This window comes from Myotis yumanensis, unplaced genomic scaffold (genome assembly GCF_028538775.1).
Source record: "Myotis yumanensis isolate MYYU_CA2020_CCGP unplaced genomic scaffold, mMyoYum1.0.hap1 SCAF_2, whole genome shotgun sequence".
In the NCBI taxonomy this organism is placed as follows: Eukaryota; Metazoa; Chordata; class Mammalia; order Chiroptera; family Vespertilionidae; genus Myotis; species Myotis yumanensis.
The window spans coordinates 96,785,606-96,812,362 of NW_027223753.1; the positions used below are offsets into that span (position 1 = coordinate 96,785,606).

The 26,757-nt window shown below is 36.6% G+C and overlaps 1 protein-coding gene across 4 annotated transcripts in view; it reads left to right on the top strand.

Annotated features, from left to right (window-relative positions):
* EXOC2 (exocyst complex component 2) overlaps nucleotides 1–26,757 on the top strand; it is a 274,269-nt gene that overhangs the window by 205,092 nt on the left and 42,420 nt on the right. For all 4 annotated transcript variants that reach the window (XR_011470289.1, XM_070405830.1, XM_070405831.1 and 1 more), the window contains exon 23: nucleotides 8,974–9,115. Coding sequence is in view for 3 of the 4 variants with exons in the window: in XM_070405830.1 (XP_070261931.1) it covers nucleotides 8,974–9,115 (142 nt within the window). In the remaining variant the exon portion in view is untranslated. The remainder of the gene's footprint in view (nucleotides 1–8,973; nucleotides 9,116–26,757) is intronic.

The window sequence follows — 26,757 nt, forward strand, 5'->3', positions numbered from 1 at the left end:
AGGAAGGCCTACTCTTGCACGAATTTTTGTGCATCGGGCCTCTAGTATGCATATAAGTTCCCCCGATAATCTCTCCCCAACCATCCCTGCCTTCCCTCTGAAATTCGTCAGTCTGTTCCATGCTTCTTTGTCTCTGGATCTATTTTATTCATTAGATTCCACATATGACTGAGATCATGTGATCTTATCTTTCTCTGACTGGCTTATTTCATTTAGCATAATACTCTTCAGGTCCATCTATGCTGTTGCAAAGGGTAAGAGTTCCTTCTTTTTTTTACTGCCACATAGTATTCCATTGTGTAAATGTATCACAGCTCTTTTATCCACTCCTCTGCTGATGGGCACTTGGGCTGTTTCCAAATCTTAGCTATTGTAAATAAATGCTATTATAAACATAGGAGTGCATGTATTCTTTCTGATTGCTGTCTTGGGTTTCTTAGGATATATTCCTTTTTTAGATTATAAAATTCAAGAATTTTTATTAAATATTTTATCTTTACAAAAGAATGGATCTTATGTAGATAAAAGAATAATAAAATGAACATATGCACCCACCACCAAGCTGAAGAAATGAAGCGTCATTTCAGACCCCTTCATGCCTGCGCATTTGTTTACATCACCCTCCTTTCCCTATGGACTCTGTTGCACTTTGCAGTTTTTAAACTATACTTTGTTCCATATTACCAGTTTTTTTACTTTTAAAGAGCATAAATGGGATCATCTGGTATGTATTTTTCTATACTTTCTTTTTCTACTCAATATTGTTTTTGCTATTCATGTTGCTGTATGGTGGTTATACTAATTTATAAAGTGAGCTAGAGTGTGTCTTCTTCTTTCTTCTTTATAGTCAACTGTATGTGTATTGGATTTCACCCATTTTGCCTACATTTTCAAATTAGGCCTAATACTAGTATTTTTTTAGTAGTTTCATATTATTTCAATCTCACTGCATTTGAAGTTCTGACCCACATTTATACTTGCTTGCTTGCTTAATATTTTCAGTCTTTTCTTGATCATTCTTGCCAGAATCTTTTCAAGAACGAACTCTTAGTTTTACTGTTCTCTCTTTATATATATATTTTTTTTCTGTTGTAGTAATTTTGGTGCTTAGCTTAATTGTGTGTGTTTTTTAATAACTCATTGATTCCATACCTTTCTGACTTTTTAATACTAACATTTAAGACTATGAATTTCCCTTTATCTCTCTAGCTAAGTTCTACATGTTAACATATGGTATTTTAATTTTTCAGTTTTGTATTTTCTAATTTTAATTTCATGAGTTGTTTTTTTACACACAACATATGTGATTTTAAATTTTCAAATTGGGAGAGGAATCTTTTCCATATTGGGAATTAGTTTTCTTTATTACAGATTTCTAACTTAATGGTTCTGAGGTCAGAAAATAGGTTTGTAATAACTTTGTTGAAACTTGCTTTGCAGGATACATGGTGAGCTTTCTTAAATATTCTACCTTCTTAAAAAGATTATGTCCTTCAGTTTTGAATGCCACATTCCATATATGTCCATGAAGTCAATTTTGTGAATTGTGTTGTTGAATCTTCTATATCCATTCCTTTCCTTTGTTTACAGTATTTTGGTCTTTAATCTGTTGATGACTAGAAAGCATGTATGAAAATTTTTCTTTGGCTACTTTTTAGATATTTTCTTTGTCTCCAGCATTCTGAAGTCACCATAATGTATCTCTTGATATGAGTATTACTTTTTTGCCGTTTTTCCCTTGACTCTGATTTATACCTTTAATCAATTCTGATAAATTCTCAGCCATTACCTCTTAATATTTTCTCTATTAACTCTTTTCTCCTTCAAGATCTCCTATTGGATATTTATTAGATCTCTCGCTTTATTCTCCATCTCTCATATTTTATTTTATGTATTTCCCCTCATCTTTAATTCTATGAAATGATTAGGAATCATTTTTAAAGTTCTCTCTTCTTGTTCATTTCTCCTCAATTATGTCTAAGCTTGCTGAAACTTACTGTTTTTTGATATTTCAGTTTTTCATTTTCAGAAACTCTTTCATTTTTGTTGCTAAGTGATAGAAAATTATTGACTTACTCTGGAAGGGTATAATTTCAAACATCAGTGTAGCACAGTGATTTTTAACTAGTGTGTCACAGAATTTTTAAAATATGCAGTACCAGAGTAGTCAGAGGCTCTGACCTCTTTTCCCTTAGATCAGTGGTTCTCAACCTGTGGGTCGCGACCCCTTTGGGGGTTGAACAACCCTTTCACAAGGGTCGCCTAAATACATCCTGCATATCAGATATTTACATTACGATTCATAACAGTAGCAAAATTACAGTTATGAAGTAGCAACGAAAATAACTTTATGGTTGGGGGTCACCACAACGTGAGGAACTGTATTAAAGGGTCGAGGCATTAGGAAGGTTGAGAACCACTGCCTTAGATTGTCAAATAAAAAAATTACAAGAGTCAACACAATAGCCGTTCAGTGTGACTGAATCAAAATTATATCTATTTTTTTTGTTAGTTTGGCAAAAAATACATATTTTTTTGGTTGTGCCTTAGTATTTTAGCAGTTAGTTTATGTGTTCCATGAGATGGAAAAGATTGAAAATCGCTGGTATGGGAGTTAGTGGTATGGCAGTAAAGTTCTTTCTAGTGTCCAGATTGTTCTGTGTAAGTGGCCAAGTAAAATACAGTGTATAGTAAAAAAAAGACTATCCCTTTATCCCTTCCTTAAAAGGAGAAGATTGGAGCAATCAGTAAAGTCTAATTAATGGGATATAAGGTAGTTAGCTTGATTATAAAAAATTCACAGAAAAAAGTTTTGGGAATGATGATAAAGATTAATAGTAAGTCACCAGGTTAGAATCTCAGTAGAAGGTAAAGGAAGTGAGAAATGATGGTGTTCACTAACAAGTCATAGAAACATCGCCTGTTATTTTGTTTCAGAGTAAGAATATATTCTGTTTTATCCAGTTTTCTTTTTTTGTTGTTGTTTTAATAGTGCCACCTCTATTCAGGATTAAGAGTTTATTTTTTAAATTAATTATTTACTTGGTATCCAAATTTGATAAGTTATGGTTCAATAACATAAAGGAATGTCAGTTTGCATCTGCCTCACCATCCACTTGCAATGAATTAAAAGTAGATTAATTTGATTAAACCTAGTAATTCAAATTCACTTAGATGGAAGTTCTGATTAGAGTTTGATGAGTTAGTTTATTTCTATAGAGATGGCTCAGTTAAATGTACTCATCTTTGAAAACAAACAGTTTTGTTATCTATTTTTCCTTTCTCAGAAACATACTTTATTTTAAAAAGCATTTTTACAAAAAATTTTTTTGAAATAGTAAATTAAAAAGTGTAAGTTTGGAATATTGAAATAAATCAAAATAATGATTTTACTGTGTTAACTATTTTGAGTTGAAGACAACTGTGTAGAAATGGAGGAAGTATGACATCTACTTGGCAGATGGTTGCTTTCCAGGACCTGTCCACTGTGAGCAGCTGCTCAATACAGGTCGGGCATGTGGTAGAAGAGTACCTTGACAGATGTCCTGCTAAAGAAGTTATTGGAGTTAGTTATTACAAGTATTACTTGTTCCCACATCTAAAATATGGCCTTCTAATATAGTCTGTATTTCTCGAAGTTATTGGCAACTGTTTGAAGTACTTTAGAAGGTGCTGCCCAGTTTTAATATGTAGGAATTTAGTGAGTACAGCTGTTTCTGAGTACATAATTATTGAATTAGCACCCCTCCTTTTTTTCTTTAGATAATTGCCCCGTTTTGGTTACAGTCTTCTGGCCTACACGGATAGCGTGCTCTCAGGCATCACCTTCCCTGTGAAGCCTTTGCAGTCCTTTTAGTAGTGCCCCTTAAACACTCTCTGTATGTATCTCTAATAGCCGTATTTTTAACATGTAGTTATATGAATGTTTGTCTTTCTTTTCTGTTAGACAGTGATTTCCTTGACAGGATTTTTTCATTTTGCTTCCATCCGTCACTGTCTGGAGGTGCTTTAATAATGGATGGTCCTTACCCTTGCATTTCAAGTTGGGTCAAGCACACTTAGTTAACATCTGTGTTCATAGCTGGTTTGAACAGGGTATTAGTGAAAACATGGCACTTGAAATAATAATAATAATTATAATTATAATAATAATAATTGCTGCTAGCATTTGTTATGTACACATTTGCTACACAAGTTTTATAAATTATCTTTTTATATTCTCACAACAAAATTATTGGCTTTATTCCTGCCTTGTCACAAATTATGCTGTCACTCCACTCTCTGTTTTATTTGTCTGGTGTCTGTCTACTCATCCATTTCTTTTCAAACATCTTTTACAAATATTGAAGTATAATTTATATAGAGTAAAATAGGCAAATCTCCAGTGTATAGATTGGTGACTTTACACATATATACCTCTGAGTATCCACCACCCAGATCAAGAGATAAAAATTTCCCTCATGCCCCATTCCAGTCAATAGGACTATCTCACCACTATTCTGATTTCTGTGGGCATAGATTTTTTTGGCCAGTTCTTCAACTGAATATAAAATGCAACTATACAGTTTGTATATCGCCTTTTGTGTCTGGCTGCTTTTGTTCCAACTTAATACTTTCTGAGATTCACTGAAGTTGTGTGTCTCTCAGTCACTTTATTTTATTGCTGAGTTTGTATAACCAAATTTTGTTTATCATTCTCATAATACTGGACATTGGATTGTTGGAATTGTAGGTTTAATGAATGTAGGTGGTGTGAACATTGCTATAAAATCTTTTTGTGAACATTTGTACTCTCTTATCGTGGATACAGTAATTCCCCATTCAACTGCAGTTTCACTTTCCATAGTTTTAGTCCTATGAACAAGCATGGAATGAAAATATTAAATGGAGAATTCCAGATAAACAATTCATGTTTTATTTATTTACTTATGTATTTATTAGTTATTTTTTATTATTTTTTTTGTTTGTTAATCCTCACCCTAGGATATTTTTTCCATTGATTTTTAGAGAGAGTTGAAGGGAGGGAGAGGGAGAGAGAGAGGGAAGGAAGGAGGGAGAGAAACATTAATGAGAGAGAGACACATGGATTGGTTGCCTCTCCCATGTGCCCCTACCTGGGCTGGGGATTATTGAATTTGCAACCCAGGTACATGCCCTTGACTGGGAATTGAACCAAAACCCTTTGGAGAGTGCGCCCGTGCTTTAACCACTTAGAAACATCAGCCAGGGCAACAATTCATGTTTTAAATTGCGTACTGTTTTGAGCAGCATAATGAAATCTCTTTCTGTTCTGTTCCATCCCTCCCTGGGATGTGAATAATCCCTTAGTCCAGAGTAACCACACTGTCCATGTAGTACAATTAGGTATTTTGTGAGAGAGAGAGACCAGATCACACTCACATAACTTTTATTACAGTACTGTATATTGTTATAATTGTTCTATTTTATTATTAGCTATTGTTGTTCATCTCTTACTGTTCCCAGTTTACAAGTTAAACTTTATCATATGTATACATTTATAGAAAAAAATATTGTGAATAGGGTTTGATATCCAGGGTTTCTGGCATCCATGGGGAGTCCTGAAATGTATCCCTGCAGATAAAGGAGGTTCTTTATATACCTAGAAGTGGGATTGCTAGTCAGGGAATAAGTTGATTAGAAACAGAATTGTTTTCCAAGAATTGTTTTCTTATTTTACACTCAGCCAGCAATATATGAGTCTTCCAGGTGCTCCACATCTTCACCGACAATGTTACCTTTCTTATGTTAGTCAGTCTCATTGCTTTCATTGACTGTCCCTGATAAAAGTAATGATTTTAAGCATCTTATATATGCAGATATCCATTTTTAGATATCTTCTTTTGCTTACTCATTTTTTAATTGGGTTGTTCACCTTTCTATGAGTGATTTTTTGAATTCTGTAAATAAATTCTTTGTCAGGTGTCTATTTTTTCTCCCAGCCTGTAGCTTGCTATTCTGTTCTTATAATGGTATCTTTTGAGTAGAAATTTTTAATTTTGATGAGACCCAGTTTGTCAGTTTGTTAAATGTTTAATGCCTTTCATATCCTGTCAAAATCCTTGTCGGCCTCAATGTCTTGAATATTTTTTTCCCAGGGGCTTTGTGGTTTTAGTTGTTATATTCTGGTCTATGATTTATCTTTTACTAAGTATTGCATTTTGTTCATTATCATTGTGTTAATTATGCATATATTATTATAGGTTTATAGTATGTCTTGAAAAGACAGTTCAACTTCTTTTCTGATATTTTTTTCTTACTGTGTTGCATGGACTAGTACCTCCATTATAATCTTGTATATAAGTGGGAGAAGGGGCATTTATCGAGTCCTTTTTTTTTCACCTGTTAAAATAATTCCACCTCTCTCTAATGTATCCTTTTTATTTATTTATAGATTCAATTTTCCAGCATTTTGTTAGGATGTTTATGTCTTTGTTCATGGGGCCTATTGGTCTGTAATTTTCTTTGCTTACAGTATTCTTGACAGTTTTTTATATCAGGATTTTGCTAGCCTCATCAAACAAAATAGGAAACATTCTCAGGCTCTGGTCTATAGTAAAGTTTGCATGTGATAATTTCTTCCTTAAATGCTTGGTAGAATTCACCAGTGAAACATCTAGTCCTGAAGTTCTCTTCATATGAGAGCATCCTATATAATAAAAGGGTAATATGCAAATTGACCCTAAGGGTGGAACGACCTGGAACCACCACTATGGTGCACACTGACCACGAGAGGGCAGACATTCAATGCAAGAGCTGCCCCCTGGTGGTCAGTGCACTCCCACAGGGGGACCTCTGCTCAGCCACAAGTCGGGCTGATGGCTGCTAGCGCAGCGGTGATGGCGGGAACCTCTCCCGCCTCCTCGGCAGCTCTAAAGATGTCCAGCTGACAGTTTAGGTCTGCTCCCTGCAGAAAACAGACCTAAGCCATCAGTCAGACATCCCCCAAGGGCTCCTGGGCTGCCAGAGGGATGTCTGACTGCCAGCTTAGGCCCCGTCCTCTAGGGAGTGGGCCTAAGCTGGCAGGTGAACATCCCCTGAGTGGTCCCAGACTACGAGAGGGACTCCCCGGAGTGCACGAATTTTCATGCACCAGACCTCTAGTTTGAAATAATGGACTCTATTAGAGTATATAGGACTACTTGTGCCATTTTTAGAAGAGTGTGTTTTTCAGGAGTTTGTCAATTTCCTCTGTGTTGACAGATTACATAAAACTATATCCCTTTCAAAAGCTTATTTTTGGCATTGTTGGTTTTCTCATATTAATCTTTTTAAAAATTTAATTGATTTCTGGTCTTATCTTTAATTATTACTTATACTTTTTTGAGTTCAATTTTCTCTTTCTAGCTATTGAAGGTAAAAGATAAAAATATTAATTTTGATTTTTTTTCTTTTAAATCTTTCTGAGGGATATGTTTTTGGTGATAAAACCCATTGCTTTACCTCTGTCGCACAGATTTTGATATGTTGTATTTTCATTGTCGTTGTAGCTTCTTATTAATGTTTCCTTTTTGGATGCCTCTCCTCTTTCAAGAATTAGCACTTGTATCATTCCCAGAATATCTCCAATCATCATTTAAGTTTTTGTTTCTAAATATTAGAGAAAAAGAGGGATGAAGGAGGCTGGAAGGGAGCTCAAGGTTCATTCCTTACTACATTTTCCTCAATTGTTCATCCTTCTCAGTCTGATATATTTGCTTTTGGGTGAGAGCCCTTTCTTAGGTTACATGGGTGATATATTCTTTGAATCTTCACATATTCAAAAATAAGTTTCTTGGACTCTGTTAGTGAATGATATCTTAGCTAAATATAGGACTTGGGTTGCATTTCTTTTATTCCTGTAGATATTATTCCAGTGATTTCAGGTTCCAATGTTGCATCTGAGAAAAGCCGATAACAGACTGATTTTTTTCTCTTGTAGGTAAATTATTTGTTTAATCTGGAAGCCTAAAAGAGTTTCTCTTTTTATTATTTTAGAAAATTGGTACTTTTAAAGTATTTGCCTAGCTGTGTCTTTACAATCTAGCCTGGAAGTCAGCAAGCCTAATCAGATAATTATTACCTCTTCTCTAACTGCTCATAGTTCTCTACTTAATTCTTTTTTCTTTTTCTTTTTTGTATATTAGAGCTCTTGGATCTATCTTCTAAGTCTCTTCCTTCATAATATCCACCTCTTTACATTTTTACTCTCTGCTTTGAAGTACTTAATTGCACTTAATTTCAATCTTAGTAGTGACCAGCAATTTCATCAATTAATCTAGTCAGCTGATGAAATCATGTATTTTATCTTCATGAAGTTTTTTTTTATATTATACTTTAACCTCCTTAAGGATTTTCAGTATTTTTCTAAGTTCAAGTGGTTGCTTTTCTCTCCTACAGCTGAATTCCCTGCTTGGCAGATATTCTCATTTATAGCTGCAAGACTCACTAGCTGTGTGCTTGTTTTTCAACATTAACTTCTTGAAGTTCAGGTGTTTTGTTGGAGAGAAGCTTGTGTTTCGTGGGTCAGTGGTGTAGATGCGCTAGACCGCCAGTCCACTGAAGAGGAACCTAGGCCCAGATTCTTCACTTTCCACCCTTAGTGCTCCATGCACCCACTGTAACTGCTTGGCCTCTTGGGTACCAGTGAGACTTGGCACAGACTGGTCAGACAGATGCTCACTAACCTCCTCACCCTGCTCCACTCCCACCGCCATCAGGAACTCCCAGTACACGTGGGCTGGACATTCTGTAAAAGACCTGTAGTCCACACATGGGGATTCATTCTTATTTTATTGAATAGTCATGCTAAGCGTGGTCTTTATTACTGAACATTAATAAAATAAAGATGTGATTTTTGTAGGAAAATTGATAAGTACTTTTAAAATATACCGAAGTATTTTTAAATTTACATTATTTCCTTTTTTTCCACCCTCAAATGACAACTTATAATTACTCTTTATTATGTGTTTTTAGGTTAGCATGGCCTCATTGAAAGAATTAGACCAAAGACTGTTTGAAAATTACATTGAGTTGAAAGCAGATCCCATTGTTGGCTCCTTAGAACCTGGAATTTATGCAGGCTATTTTGATTGGAAAGACTGCTTGCCTCCAACAGGTAAATGGTTTCAAGTTATCCTAGTTCTCTAAAAATAGTCTAATCTATCTAGAGTAATAAATATGGATATGCTTTTTATCAATTAAAATATGCTTAAAATGCCTTTTTTTTTAATTCACATTTCTTATATTTACTAGAGGATTATAGTATGATTGTAACTTTTTATTAACTCCAGTGGTTCTCAACCTTCTGGCCCTTTAAATACAATTCCTCTTGTTGTGACCCAACCATAAAATTATTTTCGTTGCTACTTCATAACTGTAATGTTGCTACTGTTATGAATCGTAATGTAAATATCTGATATGCAGGATGGTCTTAGGCGACCCCTGTGAAAGGGTCGTTGGACCGCCAAAGGGGTTGCGACCCACAGGTTGAGAACTGTTGGCTTAAACCCATTTCTTGATAGTTTGGAGTTTATTACACTTTTTAGTTAATAACACTTAATGAATTATTTATTTTTAAATTCCAGAGAATAATTAATTAAACCTTATATTATTTGATCATTTTTAGTAATGCATACTTGCTTCTTACAATACTGCTTTATTACATAGATATAATAGACTTCAATAGTTATGCAATGACTTTGTGACCATCATCAAAAAATTTAGTTAAGAAATCTGGGCACTTCTACATAAGACCTAATTATTGGTACTAAAAGGTGAAGGATAGAAGGAAAATGTGTAGGAGTGAGATTAGCAAAGAAAATTGAACTGCAAGAGAATAACTGACACAGTTTCAATATTGTCTTTGTTATATCAAATGAAAGTCACATCCCTTTACCATATATACTTTAAAAATAACTATTGTTTCCCTTGCCAGTGTGGCTTAGTTGTTCGGAGCATTGTCCCATGCACCATAAGGTGGTGGGTTCAGTGCCTGGTTGGGGTACATACAGGAGGCAATCCATCGATGTTTCCCTCTCTTTCTCTTTCTTTCTCCCTTTCTCTAACTAGGATGTGGTGGTGCTGGGGTTCAGAGTTCAAATCCAGCAGGCCCTACCTAAAAGCGCTATGTTGTTAGGGTAGACAAAGAGCCCATTAACCTCCATTAAAAACCTACTAAGAAAAAGACAGATAACCTGGTAGAAGAAAAACTACAAATCATGAAATTCACAAAAGAACTAAAATGGCCAACACACTACTCCAAGAACGCAAATTAAAATTGCATTACATTGTCATTTTTAAAAACTCTCCAGTTGGCAAATGTTAAAAAACTTGATAATAGCTGCTTTTTGGCAAAAGCAACAAGAACTAAACTATCCAATCATCTTTCTAGGAGTATAAATGGGCACAACTGTACACAAATACATACACATATGTGTGTATGTGTATGTGCATGCATGTATATGCTTATATAATTTACTTAAAAACTCTTAAGAATTTATCTTAAGAAAAATATGAGACAAGTAAGCAAAGAAATATGTACAGTGATGTTTATTGAAGCATTGTTTTATATAAACAAAATCTAAAATACTACTTAAATGCTCATTAGTTAATGTGTTAAACAAATTATTATATATCTTTTAAATACTATGCAGCCTTTACAGTGGATGAGATGGACACCTACTCCTTTATAATTCCTGAGATTGATACACACACACACACACACACACACACACACACAGATATTATTTATATATTTCTAGACAAATGCATTTATTATCCTCTCATTTTTAAAAAAGAATATATAATTTACAATGTATGCAATTCCATAGAGTCATCATACTCATGAAAAAAAGGTGCATTTAACACTAACTTATTTTCTTCATAGACACACACTTGATTTGACAGTTCAAAAATGACACCAGATAATCTAAATTTCAGTAAGTCATTTGACTGTTGATATGCTTTTGGAATTAGCATTGCTGGAATAATTATAGCCAGAGTATCTTAATGTTAGTCATAGGGAAGTCTCTAGTTATTGCAAGATTTTTTTTTTAACAATGTTTAACATTTTATTAGTTATTTGAAAATGGAGGAGTAAAAACTGTTGCCAAATTTATGAAGATAGTTTTTCGAAGATGGCGGCGATATAGGCAGATGCGTCCCAGGTCTTGTCCCGGAGCAAACGGAGTAAGCAGCTGAAACTAATAACACCCACCCCGAATTGGCAAATTTACTCTGCTGGTGAGACGAGAGGGTTTGCAGCCGGGAAGGGCAGACCTCCCCTGGAAAGGTTAAAAACCAGGGATCTGGGCAGGAAAGTTTGCCAGACCTGAGCCCAGAGGGTCGGAAGGAGACCGCATGGCAGACAGCCGTGTCTCTTGGGACAGACACAGACCCTGACCGGGGTAAGGAGTTCCACGGGTTTGCTGGCGCCAGGAGATTTGAGATTTGGATTTTGTGATTGCGGAGAACTGAGACTACAGGGGGCATCCTGAGGAACTGACCGGACCATGCAGTGCCCATAAGAGAGGAGCGTTTCCCAGATCATGCAGTGCTGGTAAGAGAGGAGCGTTTCCCAGACCGCAGATCCAAGCAACAGCAGCCCCCTGACCACCGCAGCCTCCTGATCACCACAGCCTCCTGATCACCACACCCTCTGTCTGTGGAACAGCAGCTGTACGTGAAGCCTCCCCCAACCAGCCAGAAGAGCCAACACAGCTGTGAACAACACCCACCAGAGGAGCTGCTGCCAACTGGAAAGCAGCTGCTACCGCAACCGTCTGAGCAGCAACCACAACCCAAGGAGCCCCTGCCACCCAGGGAGCAGCCACTGAACATCTCAGCATCTACATATGTCAGCGAGATCAAACATGGGTAGGCAAAGAAACCCCCAAAGGAAAGAAAAGGAGGACTCGCCAGAAAAGAAGCTAAGTGAGACAGAGATATGCAACATGACGGAAAAAGAATTCAGAATAAGGTTCCTAGAGTACATGCACCAGATGTTCAAGAAGCAAGAAGAAACAGATGAAAAACTCAACTACTTATGCAAGAAGCTAGAAGAAACAGATGAAAAAAATCAACAACTTAAGTAAGTCCCAAGAAGAAATGAAGAGCGACATAGCTTCAATAAAAAACTCCATTGAAAGTATCAACAGTAGACTGGGAGAAGCGGAGGACCGAATTAGTGAATTAGAAGACAAGGAAGCAAAACACACTCAAACTGTACGGCAAATGGAGAAAAAAATTAAAAGACAGGAGGAGAGCCTAAGGGAGCTTTGGGACAACATGAAACGAAACAACATACGAATAATAGGGGTGCCAGAACAACAGAAAGATGAACATGGATTAGAAAACCTATTCGAAGAAATAATATCAGAAAACTTCCCTGAGGTGGGGAAGAAAAAAGTCACACAAGCCCAGAGAGTCCCAAACAAGGTGAACCCGAAAAGACCCACACCAAGACACATCATAATTACCATGGCAAATGTTCAGGATAAAGAGAGAATCTTACAGGCTGCAAGAGAGAGACGGAAAGTAACATACAAGGGATCTCCCATTAGATTATCAAATGATTTCTCAACAGAAACACATCAGGCCAGAAAAGAATGGATGGAAATCTACAAAGTGATGCAAAGCAAAGGACTGAATCCAAGAATACTCTATCCAGCAAGACTATCATTCAAAATTGAAGGGGAAATAAGAAGCTTCACAGACAAAAAAAGGGCTAAGGGAGTTTATCACCACCAAGCCAGCCATGCAAGAAATGCTAAAGGGACTGGTGTAAAAAGAAGAAATATCAAGCTCAGAAAGAAAACAGCCACACACACACACACAAAAAGAAATGGCTACAAACAAGTACCTTTCAATAATAACTTTAAATGCAAATGGACTAAATGCTCCAACCAAAAGACATCGAGTGGCTGAATGGATAAAAAAACATGACCCTTACATCTGCTATCTACAAGAGACCCACCTCATTAGAAGGGACTCACACAGACTGAAAGTGAAGGGATGGAAAAATATCGTTCACGCAAATGGAAAGGAAAAGAAAGCTGGGGTAGCAATACTTATATCTGACAAAATACATCTCAAAGTGAAGGCCATAACCAGAGATAAGGAAGGCCACTTCATAATACTAAAGGGATCAATACAACAAGAAGATATAACCCTGGTAAACATATATGCACCCAATGCAGGAGCACCCACATACATAAGAAAACTTCTGGAAGATATCAGGGGAGAGATCGACAACAATACAATCATAGTAGGGGACTTTAATACACCACTGACATCACTGGATAAATCCGCTAGACAAAAACTCAGCAAAGAAACAGCAATCCTAAATGACTCACTAGATCAGATGGACTTAATTGACATCTTCAGAACACTTCACCCCACAGCTGCGGAATATACATTCCTCTCAGGTGCTCATGGGACATATTCAAAAATAGACCACATATTGGGTCACAAGCAAAGTCTCCACAAATTCAAGAAGATTGAAATCATAAAAAGCTTCTTCGCAGACCACGATGGCATAATGTTAGAAATAAACTACAATAAAAAACAACCCAAAATACTCAAACACTTGGAAGCTGAATAGCATGTTATTAAATATTGATTGGGTTACCAATGACATCAAAGAAGAAATTAAAAACATCCTGGACACTAATGACAATGAAAACACAACAATCCAAAACCTCTGGGACACAATGAAAGCAGTCCTGAGAGGAAAGTTTATAGCTCTACAGGCCTATCTCAAAAAACAAGAAAAAGTGGTAGTAAATCATCTAACTCTACAACTCAAAGAATTAGAAAGAGAGCAACAAGAAAACCTCAGAGTGAGCAGAAGGAAGGAGATAATAAAGATTAGAGCAGAAATCAATGAAATAGAGACCAAAAAAACAATACAGAAAATCAATGAAACCAAGAGCTGGTTCTTTGAAAGGATAAACAAGATTGACAAACCCCTAGCCAGGCTCACCAAGAAGCAAAGAGAGAGGTCCCAAATAAACCAAATCAGAAATGATAGAGGCGAAATAACAACAGACCCCACAGAAATACAAATGATTGTTAAACAATACTACGGGCAACTCTACTCCAACAAACTAGACAACCTGGAGGAAATGGACAAATTCCTAGAAAAATACAACATTCCAAAACTCAATCAGGAAGAATCTAAAAACCTCAATAGGCCAATAACTATGAAAGAAATTGAAGCAGTCATCAGAAAGCTTCCAGCAAACAAAAGCCCAGGGCCAGACGGCTTCACAGGGGAGTTCTACCAAACATTCAAGGAAGAACTAAAACCTACCCTCCTCAGACTACTACAAAAAATTCAAGAGGAAGGAACGCTTCCAAGCTCATTCTATGAAGCCAGCATCACCCTAATACCAAAACCAGGTAAAGACATCACAATGAAAGAGAATTACAGGCCAATATCCCTCATGAACATAGATGCCAAAATCCTCAACAAAATCTTAGCAAATCGGATCCAGCAGTACATCAGAAGGATCATACACCATGACCAAGTAGGATTTATCCCAGAGATGCAAGGATGGTACAACATCCGTAAATCAATAAATGTGATACATCACATAAACAAATTGAAAGAAAAAAACCACATGGTCATATCAATTGATGCAGAAAAAGCATTCGACAAAATCCAACACCCATTTTTGATAAAAACTCTCAGAAAGGTGGGAATAGAAGGATCATACCTCAACATAATAAAAGCCATATATGACAGGCCCACAGCCAACATCATACTCAATGGACAAAAACTAACACCATTTCCCCTAAGAACAGGAACAAGACAGGGATGCCCACTCTCACCACTCCTGTTCAACATAGTACTGGAAGTATTAGCCATTGCAATTAGGCAAGAAGAAGAAATAAAAGGCATCCAAATTGGAAAAGAGGAAGTAAAACTGTCCTTATTTGCAGATGACATGATATTATACATACAAAACCCTAGAGACTCCATCAAAAAGCTACTAGACTTAATACATGAATTTGGCAATGTAGCAGGATACAAAATTAACCCCAAGAAATCCGAGGCATTTCTATACACCAATAGTGAACTTTCAGAAAGGGAGATCAGAAAAACAATCCCATTTACCATCGCACCAAAAAAATTAAGATACCTAGGAATAAACTTAACTAAAGAGGTTAAAGACCTCTACTCAGAAAACTACAGGACGTTGAAAAAAGAGATAGAGGAAGACATAAACAGATGGAATAACATACCATGTTCTTGGATTGGTAGAATCAACATCATTAAAATGTCCATACTACCCAAAGCAATCTATACATTCAACGCACTTCCCATTAAAATACCAATGGCCTTCTTCAAAGATCTAGAACGAACTCTCAAAAAATTCATCTGGAATAAAAAAAGACCCCGAATAGCTGCAACGATCCTGAGAAAGAACAAAGTAGGTGGGATCTCAATGCCAGATATCAAGCTGTATTACAAAGCCACTGTTCTCAAAACTGCCTGGTACTGGCACAAGAACAGACATATAGATCAGTGGAATAGAATAGAGAGTCCAGAAATTAGCCCGAACCAATATGCTCAATTAATTTTTGACAAAGGAGGCATGATCATACAATGGAGCCAAGATAGTCTCTTCAATAAATGGTGTTGGGAAAATTGGACAGACATATGCAAGAAAATGAAACTAGACCACCAACTTACACCATACACAAGAATAAACTCAAAATGGATAAAGGACTTAAATGTACGACAGGAAACCATAAAAATTCTAGAAGAATACAAAGGCAACAAAATCTCAGACATATGCCAAAAGAATTTCTTCACTGATACAGCTCCTAGGGCAGTTGAAACTAAAGAGAAAATGAACAAATGGGACTACATCAAAATAAAAAGCTTCTGCACAGCAAAAGAAACCAACAAAACAACAAGAAAACCCACCTCGTGGGAAAACATATTTGCCAACGTCATATCTGATAAAGGCTTAATCTCCAAAATTTATAGGGAACTCATACAACTTAACAAAAAGAAGACAAACAATCCAATCAAAAAATGGGCAAAGGATCTAAATAGACACCTTTCAAAAGAGGACATTCAGAAAGCCCAGAGACATATGAAAACATGCTCAAAGTCACTAATCATCCGAGAGATGAAAATCAAAACAACAATGAGGTACCATCTCACACCTGTCAGAATGGCCATCATCAACAAATCAACAAAGGACAAGTGCTGGAGAGGATGTGGAGAAAAAGGAACACTTGTGCACTGCTGGTGGGAATGCAGACTGGTGCAGCCACTATGGAAGGCAGTATGGAGGTTCCTCAAAAAATTGGAAATGGAACTCCCATTTGACCCTGTGATCCCACTTCTAGGAATATATCCCAAGAAACCAGAAACACCAATCAGAAAGGATATATGCACCCAGATGTTCATAGCAGCACAATTCACCATAGCTAAGATCTGGAAACAGCCTAAGTGCCCATCAGTAGATGAATGGATTAGAAAACTGTGGTACATCTACACGATGGAATACTATGCTGCTGTTAAAAAGAAGGAACTCTTACCATTTGCAACAGCATGGATGGAACTGGAGAGCATTATGCTAAGTGAAACAAGCCAGTCAATGAAGGAAAAATACCACATGATCTCACTCATTCATGGATAATTAAGACCATTACAAACTTTTGAACAATAATAAATACAGTGGCAGAGCTGCCTCAAACCAATTGTCGGACTTCAGTGGTAAGGCCAGGGAGGGTTGGGGGACAGGAGGGAGGGGAGTAAGAGATCATCCGAAGGACTTGTATGCATCCATATAACCATAACTAATGGACATAAGACACTGGGGGGTAAGGGAGGGCAGGGGCTTGTCAAGGGTGGGGGGGAAAAAAGGACACATATGTAATACCCTTTGTAATGCTTTAAGCAATAAAAAAAAAAATAAAAAAAATTTATGAAGATAAATCTAGTAAGGTTAGCTTATATAGCCCCATTTTACACTTACATTATACTTACAGAGTTTCTATGATGTTTTTGTATAAGCCTGTGATGGAATATTCTAAAATTAGTGACAGAATTTAGCGTTCTTTATTAATTAGTACTACCACTGAATCAAAAATAGAAACTTCAGAGAAATTCTGGTCTCCAGAAAGGGTGGAAGAACCTGTATCAGCCAGGCTAACCCTTCCATAGTTAAAAATTTAAGCACTAGAGAGTCCTAGAAAGTAAACAGAAACTGGAAGGAATGCTTCAACCTTTGAAGGAGGTGAACCTGGACTGACCCAGATCTGTCTATATATAGCTATCACCTTACGGCTCCCTCTAGTCTGCAGGAGCTGGTGATTACTACTCCAGCAGAAAGTCACAGACTTGTGCTGTAAGGAATGCTGGCCAAAGAAAGTAACAGTAGGGGAAACTTATATCTAAAGGAAGAAATGAAATCACCTGAAATGTGAATATGTGGGTAAATATAAAAGGTAAACTTCATTATTTTTTATTTCTAGTTTCTTTTAAAAGAATCATTTGTTTGATGTGAGAAAAATCCCTAAAATGTACTAAATTAAATTCACATGAAAAACCTTTCTTTGTAGAGAACTCCAAGTCCAGATAGTTTTATTAGTGAATTCTATGAAACATTTAAGGAAAATTAATACCAGTTTTACACAAACTTTATCAGAAAACCTTTTTTTTTTTTTTTAGGACACTCCAAGTTCAGATAGCTTTACTCATAAATTTTATGAAGCATTTAAGGAATATATACCAATTTTACACAAACTATCAGAAAATATAGGAGAAAGAAACACATTCAGTCTCATTTTATAAAGCCGGCATAGCCCCAAACCAAAAATCTGACAAGGGCATTACAAGGAGAGAAAATTACAGCCTAGTGAATCAAATAAAGCAATATTATCTATACTGTACTCCACATACATTATGACCAAGTAAGGTTTATCTCAGGCATGCACAGTTAGTGAAACATTTGAAAATCAATCACTATATTAACAACCTTATAGTCATCTTAGTAGGTTCAGAGACATCACCTAACAAAATTCAACATTCATTCATGAGAAAATAATACAAAAAAAGTGTTTTCACTCCAAGACATTATTTATGTAGACAGTCCTAAAGAATCTACCAAACTACTCTCAGAATCAATATACAAAAACCAATTATATATATAATACAACAGCAAAAATTAGAAAATAAGCTCATAAGAATTTCATTTGCGTTAATACATACACAATTAGGAATAAAGAGACATTTAAGACTTATTTACTGGAAATTACTGCTAAATGAAATTAAATGGGGATATGCCATGTTTTTCTATTCAAAGTCTTGATATTGTTAAGAATATTGAGACTTCCTCTCTCTGCTTCCTGCTGCTGTGTCGGCAAGGTGGGGGAGCCGAGCTAGCTCGAATAAAGACTCTTATGCTTTTGCATCGGAAAAAAAAAAAAAAAAAAAAAAAAAAAAAAAGAATATTGAGACTTCCAAGAATATCACTTCTCCCAAATTGATCCATAGATTCAGAACATTCCCAATTAAAACCTCAACAAGATTTTTTATAGAAATTGCAAGATGATTGTAAAATCTGTTTAGAAAAGTTTAAGGAATTTATATATCTAAAACAATCTTAAAGAATAGGAAAGTTGTCATACTCACATTAATTGACTTCAAGACTTTAAAGCTACTGGAATAATTGATAATATGGTATTAGCATAAGGATAAACAAATAGATCCATGAAACAGAATAGAAAATATTAAATAGACCCATATAAGCATAGTTGATTTTTGACAAAGACACCAAGACATCCCATGGGAAAAGGAAGTCTTTTCAACAGATATACTGGAATAAGTATCTATACTAATAGAAGGGTAATATGCTATTTAGACCAGATGTCTTCCGGACATCCATCCGGACAAAGCCACAGCGGCTGTGAGGGCTGAGGGCCTGCGGCCCAGGAGAGGGAGAAAAGCCGCCTGCCCCGCGGTCCCCGGCACCAGCAACTGCAGCTTTGGCCTGGGAGAGGGAGAAAAGCTGCCTGCCCCACGGTCTTGGGTGCCCGTGGCTGCGGCCCAGGTAAAGCCGCCCACTCATGGTCCCGGGAGCCTGTGGCCTACCCAGGCAAAGCCACCCGCCCATGATCCCCTGTAGCTGCAGCTGGCCCAGATGCCTGCTGCCGGCCAGAGGGGGGAAGCCCGGTTCCCGGGTGCCTGCGGCTGGCCAGAGGAAGGAATCCTGGGTTCCAGGGGCGGGGCTGAGGCAGAGGTGATTAGGGGCGATCAGGCCAGCAGGTAGGGGTGATCAGGCAGGCAGGCGAGTGGTTAGGAGCCAGCAGTCCTGGATTGGGCCTAAACCAGCAGTCGGACATCCCCTGAGGGGTCCAGATTGGAGAGGGTGCAGGCCAGGCTGAGGAACACCCCCCTCCCTCCCCATGCACGAATTTTGTGCACCTGGCCTCTATTATAAATATATGAACAATCATTTCACAAAAGAAGATACATAAATCGCCAATAAATGAATGGCATAAAACATTGTCATTGGGGAACGCAAGTATAAACATAATGAGATACTACTTCAAACCTAATACAATAGCTAAAATTAAAGAGACTGACAATACTGTTACATGTTGGCAAGGATATGGAGCAACTGGAACTCATACATTGCTCATATCAATGTGGATAGTTCTCAGAAACATCATGTTTAAGTGAAGAAGCCAAATGCAAAAGGACATCATGTAGCAAGAGTTGATTCCATTTAAGTGAACTTCAGGCCTAGGCTCACTTATCTGTGCTGACGAAACCAGAACGGTTACTGCCTGTGGGGATGCATGAAATTCATGCAAGGGGCTCGGTCCACACAGCCCCTTGCAGCCCCGGCTTCGTCCAGAAGGTTGTCTGCATAGTCATCGGGAAAGTCGTCTGATGGTTGTTCTGCTGTTTGGTCTAATGAGCATATTAGCTCTTTATTATATAGGGTATCCATTTATTTTTAAAAGATGTATCTGCTTGGCTGATTAAAGTCCACCAAGTTATGGATGAAAAACAACTTTTGTACTGTTTGACTAATCATCTATTTTTTTCTATTAAATTATCTTTCTTTTTTTTGCATTTACCTAAGGAAAATATATTTCCACTGCCATGTGAAGAGTATTTTGATTGGTTATTGTATGTGTGTTGTTGTTGTTTTTTCCAACACTTTTCTCCTAATACTATTTTGTAATTTTTAACTAGATTGTTGTATTTCAGTAAGCTATTGAATTTATTTCTGCATGAAGAACTCCGGAGTAGTGGGTTGCTTGCCATTTATATTGTTAAATGGCACCTCCTATTTAAACATTCATCTCATCAGTTGTTAAACTTTACTCATAGGGTAAATCTTTTTCTGAAATTTTTGGGGGAGTTGACTAAAGTTCATTATCAGTTCTGATACGGGGTCTATGAAAAGATATTGCTATATTGCTTTGTGGATCATCCTCATTGATTAGTAGTCATGTTTGGTATTAGAGAAGGATGAAAAAAAGGAACTCTCACCCCACCAATATCTCAACCTAAACAGAAGGAAAGACAGGAAAACACTATTTGAATTTTTGGGAATGGGGAATCAAGGAATAACAGCTCTCTTCTCTCCCACGTTTCAAACCAATTGAAGAATAAGACAGTAGAGTTGGCAGATGAAGAAGCTGGTATGGAGAATATAGTTTAGATGTAAGAACCAGATGGACTTCCTAGCCTCCAGCCTCCACCTTGAAACAATCCACCAAAGGGAAAGGCTGAGACTACAGAGCAAATATAACTTCCTGGGTTACTCCCTCACATGGCTCCTGGTTGAAAAGGGAGGAAGAAAGAGACAAAACTCCCATGCTTAGGAGTTTAATAGACTCACTCAGTCCAACCAAAAGATGGATTAATGTCCATGCTCCACACACTGGGAGGTTCCACATCTGTAGGAGAGGAGTAGGAAGTGAGACAAGGAGCCAGGAGTGTTGGGGGAGGAGGGAAGAGAAAGGGAGAATCCCACTCAGAGAAACCAGAAAAGGGGAAGATACCGTTCTTTTATTAAAAACCAAACATACAAGATATAGCTAGCTCTAGGTATGCAGGCAAAGATATGAACTGATTTCAGCAAATAAAATAGTTGTACATTTCATTAATATAAAAGAAGCAAGAATTATTTCAGAATCTACATATTAATACCTATTACAAATGAAATATCTCTGCCAACAGTTTAAGGATTAGTTATAAAGACATTTTGTACAATAATAAATTGACCCTGAAGTGTTTTTCACTCTCTAGTCAACTTCCGGTTGGCTAGATGGAATCCAACTGCCAGTACCTCCCTCACTTCTGGTTCCTTCTCAGTTTGCCTGTGACTTTTAACTGCATGTATACCCACGGTTCCTTTCCTGGCCTGTCCAGGGCTGATTGTACCTGCTTCCCAGTCCCATCCCTGCTACTCTCTTAGAGGCTGCATGCCATCAGCTCTCTTCTCTTTCTCCAGGCCTTTGACAGTGTTTCTCTGTGTCCATAGCTTCTAAATGGTGCCTGGCTTTTGGCAATAGATTTATTCAACCCGTTGATTGATTAATGAGAAACACTTTGACATAAGTTTCTCCTACCAGAGATGATTAGGAAAAATAAACATCAACTAAAATACCAATTTACAGTTTGTTTTTTTAAAGTAAAATATCTTTCAACAGAATATCAGACTGCATTATCTTTTTTTAATCCATTAATGTCAAAGGAGAGAACTTTGGTCCATTAAATATAAGATAGCACTTACCAAAAATAACATGTGAATTACCCATCCCATATAATAAAGGGCTAATATGCAAATCGACCAAATGGCAGAATGACCAGTCGCTATAACGCGCAGTGCCTACCAGGGGGTAGACGCTCAACACAGGAGCTGCCCCCTGGTGGTCATTGTGCTCCCACAGGGGGAGTGCTGCTCAGCCAAAAGCTGGGCTCTCCAGTGGGCTCATGGCTAGCGAGCGCAGTGGCACTAAAGACTTATCAGGGGATGTCCTCCGAGGGGTCCCGGACTGTGAAAGGATATAGGCCGGGCTGAGGGACCGCCCTCAGTGCACGAATGTTGTGCACCAGGCCTCTAGTTTATAAATAATTAGAATATTATAGAATAAATATAATGCCAATATCTCATAAATGTAATTTCATTTTCCAAAATTATTCTGAAGACTGTTTGAGTCTGGCAGAATTTTGTGAATATCATATTCCTGGTGCTATTTCTTGGACATTTAAACCTCTGTTCTCTGAATTTGGAACATGAATGGTAACACTCAGTGAAGTGGCTATTTCTCTATCTCCCATCTTCCACAGGCTTTCTTCATTTTAGTCATGGAGTAGTGTGACTTCTGCTTTTGATCAAAACAGTTGCCAAATGAGTGAACTTCATCTCCAAAGAGAGAAGTCTCAGTCAATAATCTTTTCTTGCACTGAATTCTGAAAAAAATAGTTTTTATTAGTTTCTTGGAGTATTTATTAATTTTATTTAAAAAATTTTGTGAAGCCCTAGCCTGTTTGGCATGATGGTTAGAGCATCAGCCCACAGACTGAAGGGTTGTGGGTTCAATTCCGGTCAAGGACACAAATCTCAGTTACAGGCTCAATCCCCAGTCCTGGTCAGAGCGAGCGTGGGAGGCAACCAGTCGATGTGTCTCTCTCACGTAGATGTTTCTTTCTCTCTGTCTCTCCCCTCCCTTACACTCTCTCTTAAATAAATAAATAAATAAATAAATAAATAAATAAATAAATAAATAAATAGAAAATTTGATTAAATAAATAAAATAAAAAGTATTGTGAAGTAGATTTTAATGAACTTGTATTTGATATATTTGTAAGAGAAAAGTAATTTTACAATTTCTAAAATAGCATAGTCATCTTTTTTAAAATCACGGTTTTATTATTTAATCTCACTTTTCCCCCCCAGACATTTTCTCCTTTTTTATAAGCAGTTTAATTTATTAGAATTAATGCTCTAAAACCATTGTACAGTGCTTTGGACATTTGGTTATAATTTCTTTGTCTGCCAAGCATTTTTCAGTAAAGTTAATTTTTGGCTCTAATGGTTTTCAATGTGAAATTTATTAACTTTGAGATGACCTGTGGCCTACATATTTTCTTCAGTGTATGGCTTATCTGTTAAAGTACTTATTTTATTATGTACTAAACTGATTGCTGTATTAAACTGATTCGGCATTGGTAAACTAACATATTATTGTGCAAATAAAGAGTTGAAGTCAGTTATACACTTTTTTATTTTGGACATTTTCTGACATATCAAAATAGAACAGTAAACAAATCCTGATTGACCTATTGGCCAGCTTCAACAGTTATGAGCTCATAACCAATCTTGTTTTATCTGTGCCCCGTCTCCTCCCCACTACCTCTGGGATACATTGTTTTGAAATAAATCCCAGACATTAGATCATTTCATCCATACACAGATCAGATAAGGGCTTATTTTTAAAAAAACATAACCACAGTACCTTTATCAGATCTGGAAAAAATTCCTTAATTTCATCAGATATCCCATCAATGTTCAAAATTCTCATAAAAGCTTTTTATATAGCTTATTCAAATTAGGATTTAACCAAGGTCTACATGTTACTTTTGGTTGATATGTCTCTTATTTTTATTATTATTTTTCTCTCTAGGAACCCCTCCTCAGCTTATTTGTTGACTAAACAGGTTGTTTGTTCTGTAGATATTCTCACTTTCTGGACTTTCAGATTGCTTCTTCATGGTGTCATTTAAACATGTTCCTCTGTCTCTTATGTTTCCTATAAATGTGTGATTAATAAAGAAGCTTTATCAGTTTTAGGGTTTGATTTTGTTTTAATTTTGTTTACTACCACCAGAGATACATAGTATTTGGCTGCCTCTCATTTTTGATGTTAAGAATGAAATTGGATATAAATGGTATCAGCTTGATTCACCCTTTAAAGTTTATCATAACCTTTCATCCAATGGTCATAGTACTATATGGAATTGTTGCTATGATCTATTCCTTTTTAGGGACTGCAAACTAATGATTGTTAGCTGGAACGTTAAGTAAAAAAAAAAAATTTTTTTTTAAATTGTCAACTATTTGGTTACTACAGGAAAGGCAGGATATATGCTTGATTCTTAGGGGTTTTCAGAATGAGTTGGTTGCCTCATTTTTTTTAAAGGTGATCAACAAGATATTTATTTTGTATTATCTTCATTAACTCATGATTTAAGCATACTTAATGAGTTTCAATTCATTATAGCAGTTGTTATTTTTTTAATGATCACATTCTACCCTCTCTGGTGAGGGAATTTTGTTCTATGGTTCCTGTCTGCTGGAGTCTCAGCCTGTAATATGACCCTTCTCTCAGGTGTGCTGAAGTGTTCTGTGTGCACTGTGCGCCTGCTTGTGCCAGGCTTGGAATCGGCCACCAGAAGGGAAGGAAATAATACGAAAAATGAAAAAACTTGCTCTCTCTTAACTTTCTATTAACTTTTTTTCACACTTTGTCTCCATCCTCCCTATATACCCCCTGACTTTTTTGTAATCTCTCTAACTCTCATTAAGTCTCATCTAAAAGTCTGTTCTCTTATTGGACAAGCAGTGTTAAGAGCAATCACATTACCTGGTGGTTTCTTATATTCCAACAATATCATCATTTCAGTTAAAGGCAACCAGCTAAGCCCATTCCTTAACATTACAGTTCCTGCCAACCTGGTAGTGGAAGGTCAGATCCCCTTTACAGTATTCTCTTATGGTTAGTAAGGCATTAAAAAAAAACTGTGCGTAGGTTCTGTATGTGGAACTTCTGTTTCTAAGGTTCTATGGAAAGTATTAGGGGTTTGTTTTCCTGACTTACCTGATTTTGTCTAATTATAGACCTAAGAGTCTTTTTCTAAAACTCATTTACACACTTCATAGGTATGTGCACCATGGTAAACATCAACATGACTGAGACTTGTTTATATTCTACCATTTTGTTGTTCTTTCTGCACGCCATTTATTTTATTACTTTCTTGTGATCTTGGCTACATTTGGGGTTAATGTTCACCCTGAATTTAAAAGTGTTTGTCTTTAAGCTTTAGAGTGCATTGCAGGGCCTGATCTCTGACTTAGGGCATGCCCTGACAGCATGCACCCACTCTTAATTCTCTGTATGTTTCATGTCCTCTCATCTGTCATAAATCGAGATCAGAAATGCCTTCTCCATTTGTGCTTCTCTTCCAATACCAATACCAGGGGAGAACCTGAGAGAAAAAAGTCCCTTTAGTAGTTACTGGGTTAATCCATCTAACATTCTTAACCATCTTCTCTTAATAAGAAGCAAAAGCCATCCCCAAAATATTTACAGTGCAGCTTAATAATTAAACATTTTGATGACTGTTCTGAACATCACAGTGGAAAACTTTTGAGTATGTGTTTTTAAAACAACAATGTCTTGAACATTTCCTGGGAGTCCACCTAGACACATCCTTCCCTTAATAGCTGAGGAAACTGAGGTCCAAGTACAAAGTTATCTAAAGTCACAGAGGATCATTTTGTTGACAAAACTGGGACTTTTCTCCTTTGCCTCAGTTTATCACTTATCAGCAAGTTCATTAATGTGGTAAATTCTATATTGAATAAACAGTCCAACTGTGGTGTAATTTGAATCCAAAACTCAGTTTGGAGCTAGATTTTAGGTGATTAAAGTAATAGATATCAACAAAGCCAACTAAAGATATTGTTAAAATCTTCACATTTCATAGGATATTTACTTGGGATATAGATTTTCCTTCAGATCAATTTACTTCAATTTTCAAATAATATCTCATATTAAAAATCAAAATGTATGAGTGGCAACCAAAGTAAATTCATAAGTATGATGTATTTGAAAACCCATTTTTCATTTTTGAAATTACTGTCATTTCTAATTGCAAATGTGTGACAGCCTGTGATGATAGTAACAAGGACTAAGAATTATATGTAGAATGAATGTCACTTTCAGCAAGTTTGTGTATTGAAGGAGTTTAATAACAGTTTTATAAAATCGCATAAATCCACCTTCAGGGACTTTAAATGTGATGGATGTAAAAGAAATGAATATTTTTGTACTCTATGGCTGGGTTATATTAATGAAAAGAAAATTTGGTGTATGATTTTGGACTTTTTTTTTCTTCTTTTTGGTTTTGTGTCATAGCTCTCTTTTTTTTTTTTTTTTTTACTAAAGAAAATAGGTATGTCAAATCTTTTTTTTTTTCTATTTACAGCAAGTTTTACTTTTGGACATGAGCACTCATATTCAACAAGACTATACATAAAATAATGTTGATAATGAAGTGTTTTTGGTGGGGCACATATTCCTGCTTCTCTCTCCCCGTTGGAAAACAGGCAGTGCCCACTAAAGATAAATATGCATTTTTGCAGTGAACCGTCTTTACTAGTATTTCAGTGTATTACCTAAGAGTAGTAAGTGTTTATATCCACCAGAACACATGGACAACAGTATTGATAGCTGCTATTAAATATAGTTAAAAATTGGAAACAACTCAAATGTCCATGAGCAGTAGAGTGGCTGTATAAATTGTGGTACAATCTAGTAAAATTCTATATAGAATGAGAACGACCAAACTTCTATATGCAACCACACAAATGGTTCTCACAGATATAATGTTGCGAGGAAGAAGCTGGATCCAGAAGAAGGCATGCTGCCTGCTTCTGTACAAGCTCATTCTTCCATTTATACAGTCAATGGAAACAGGTCAGGACATTT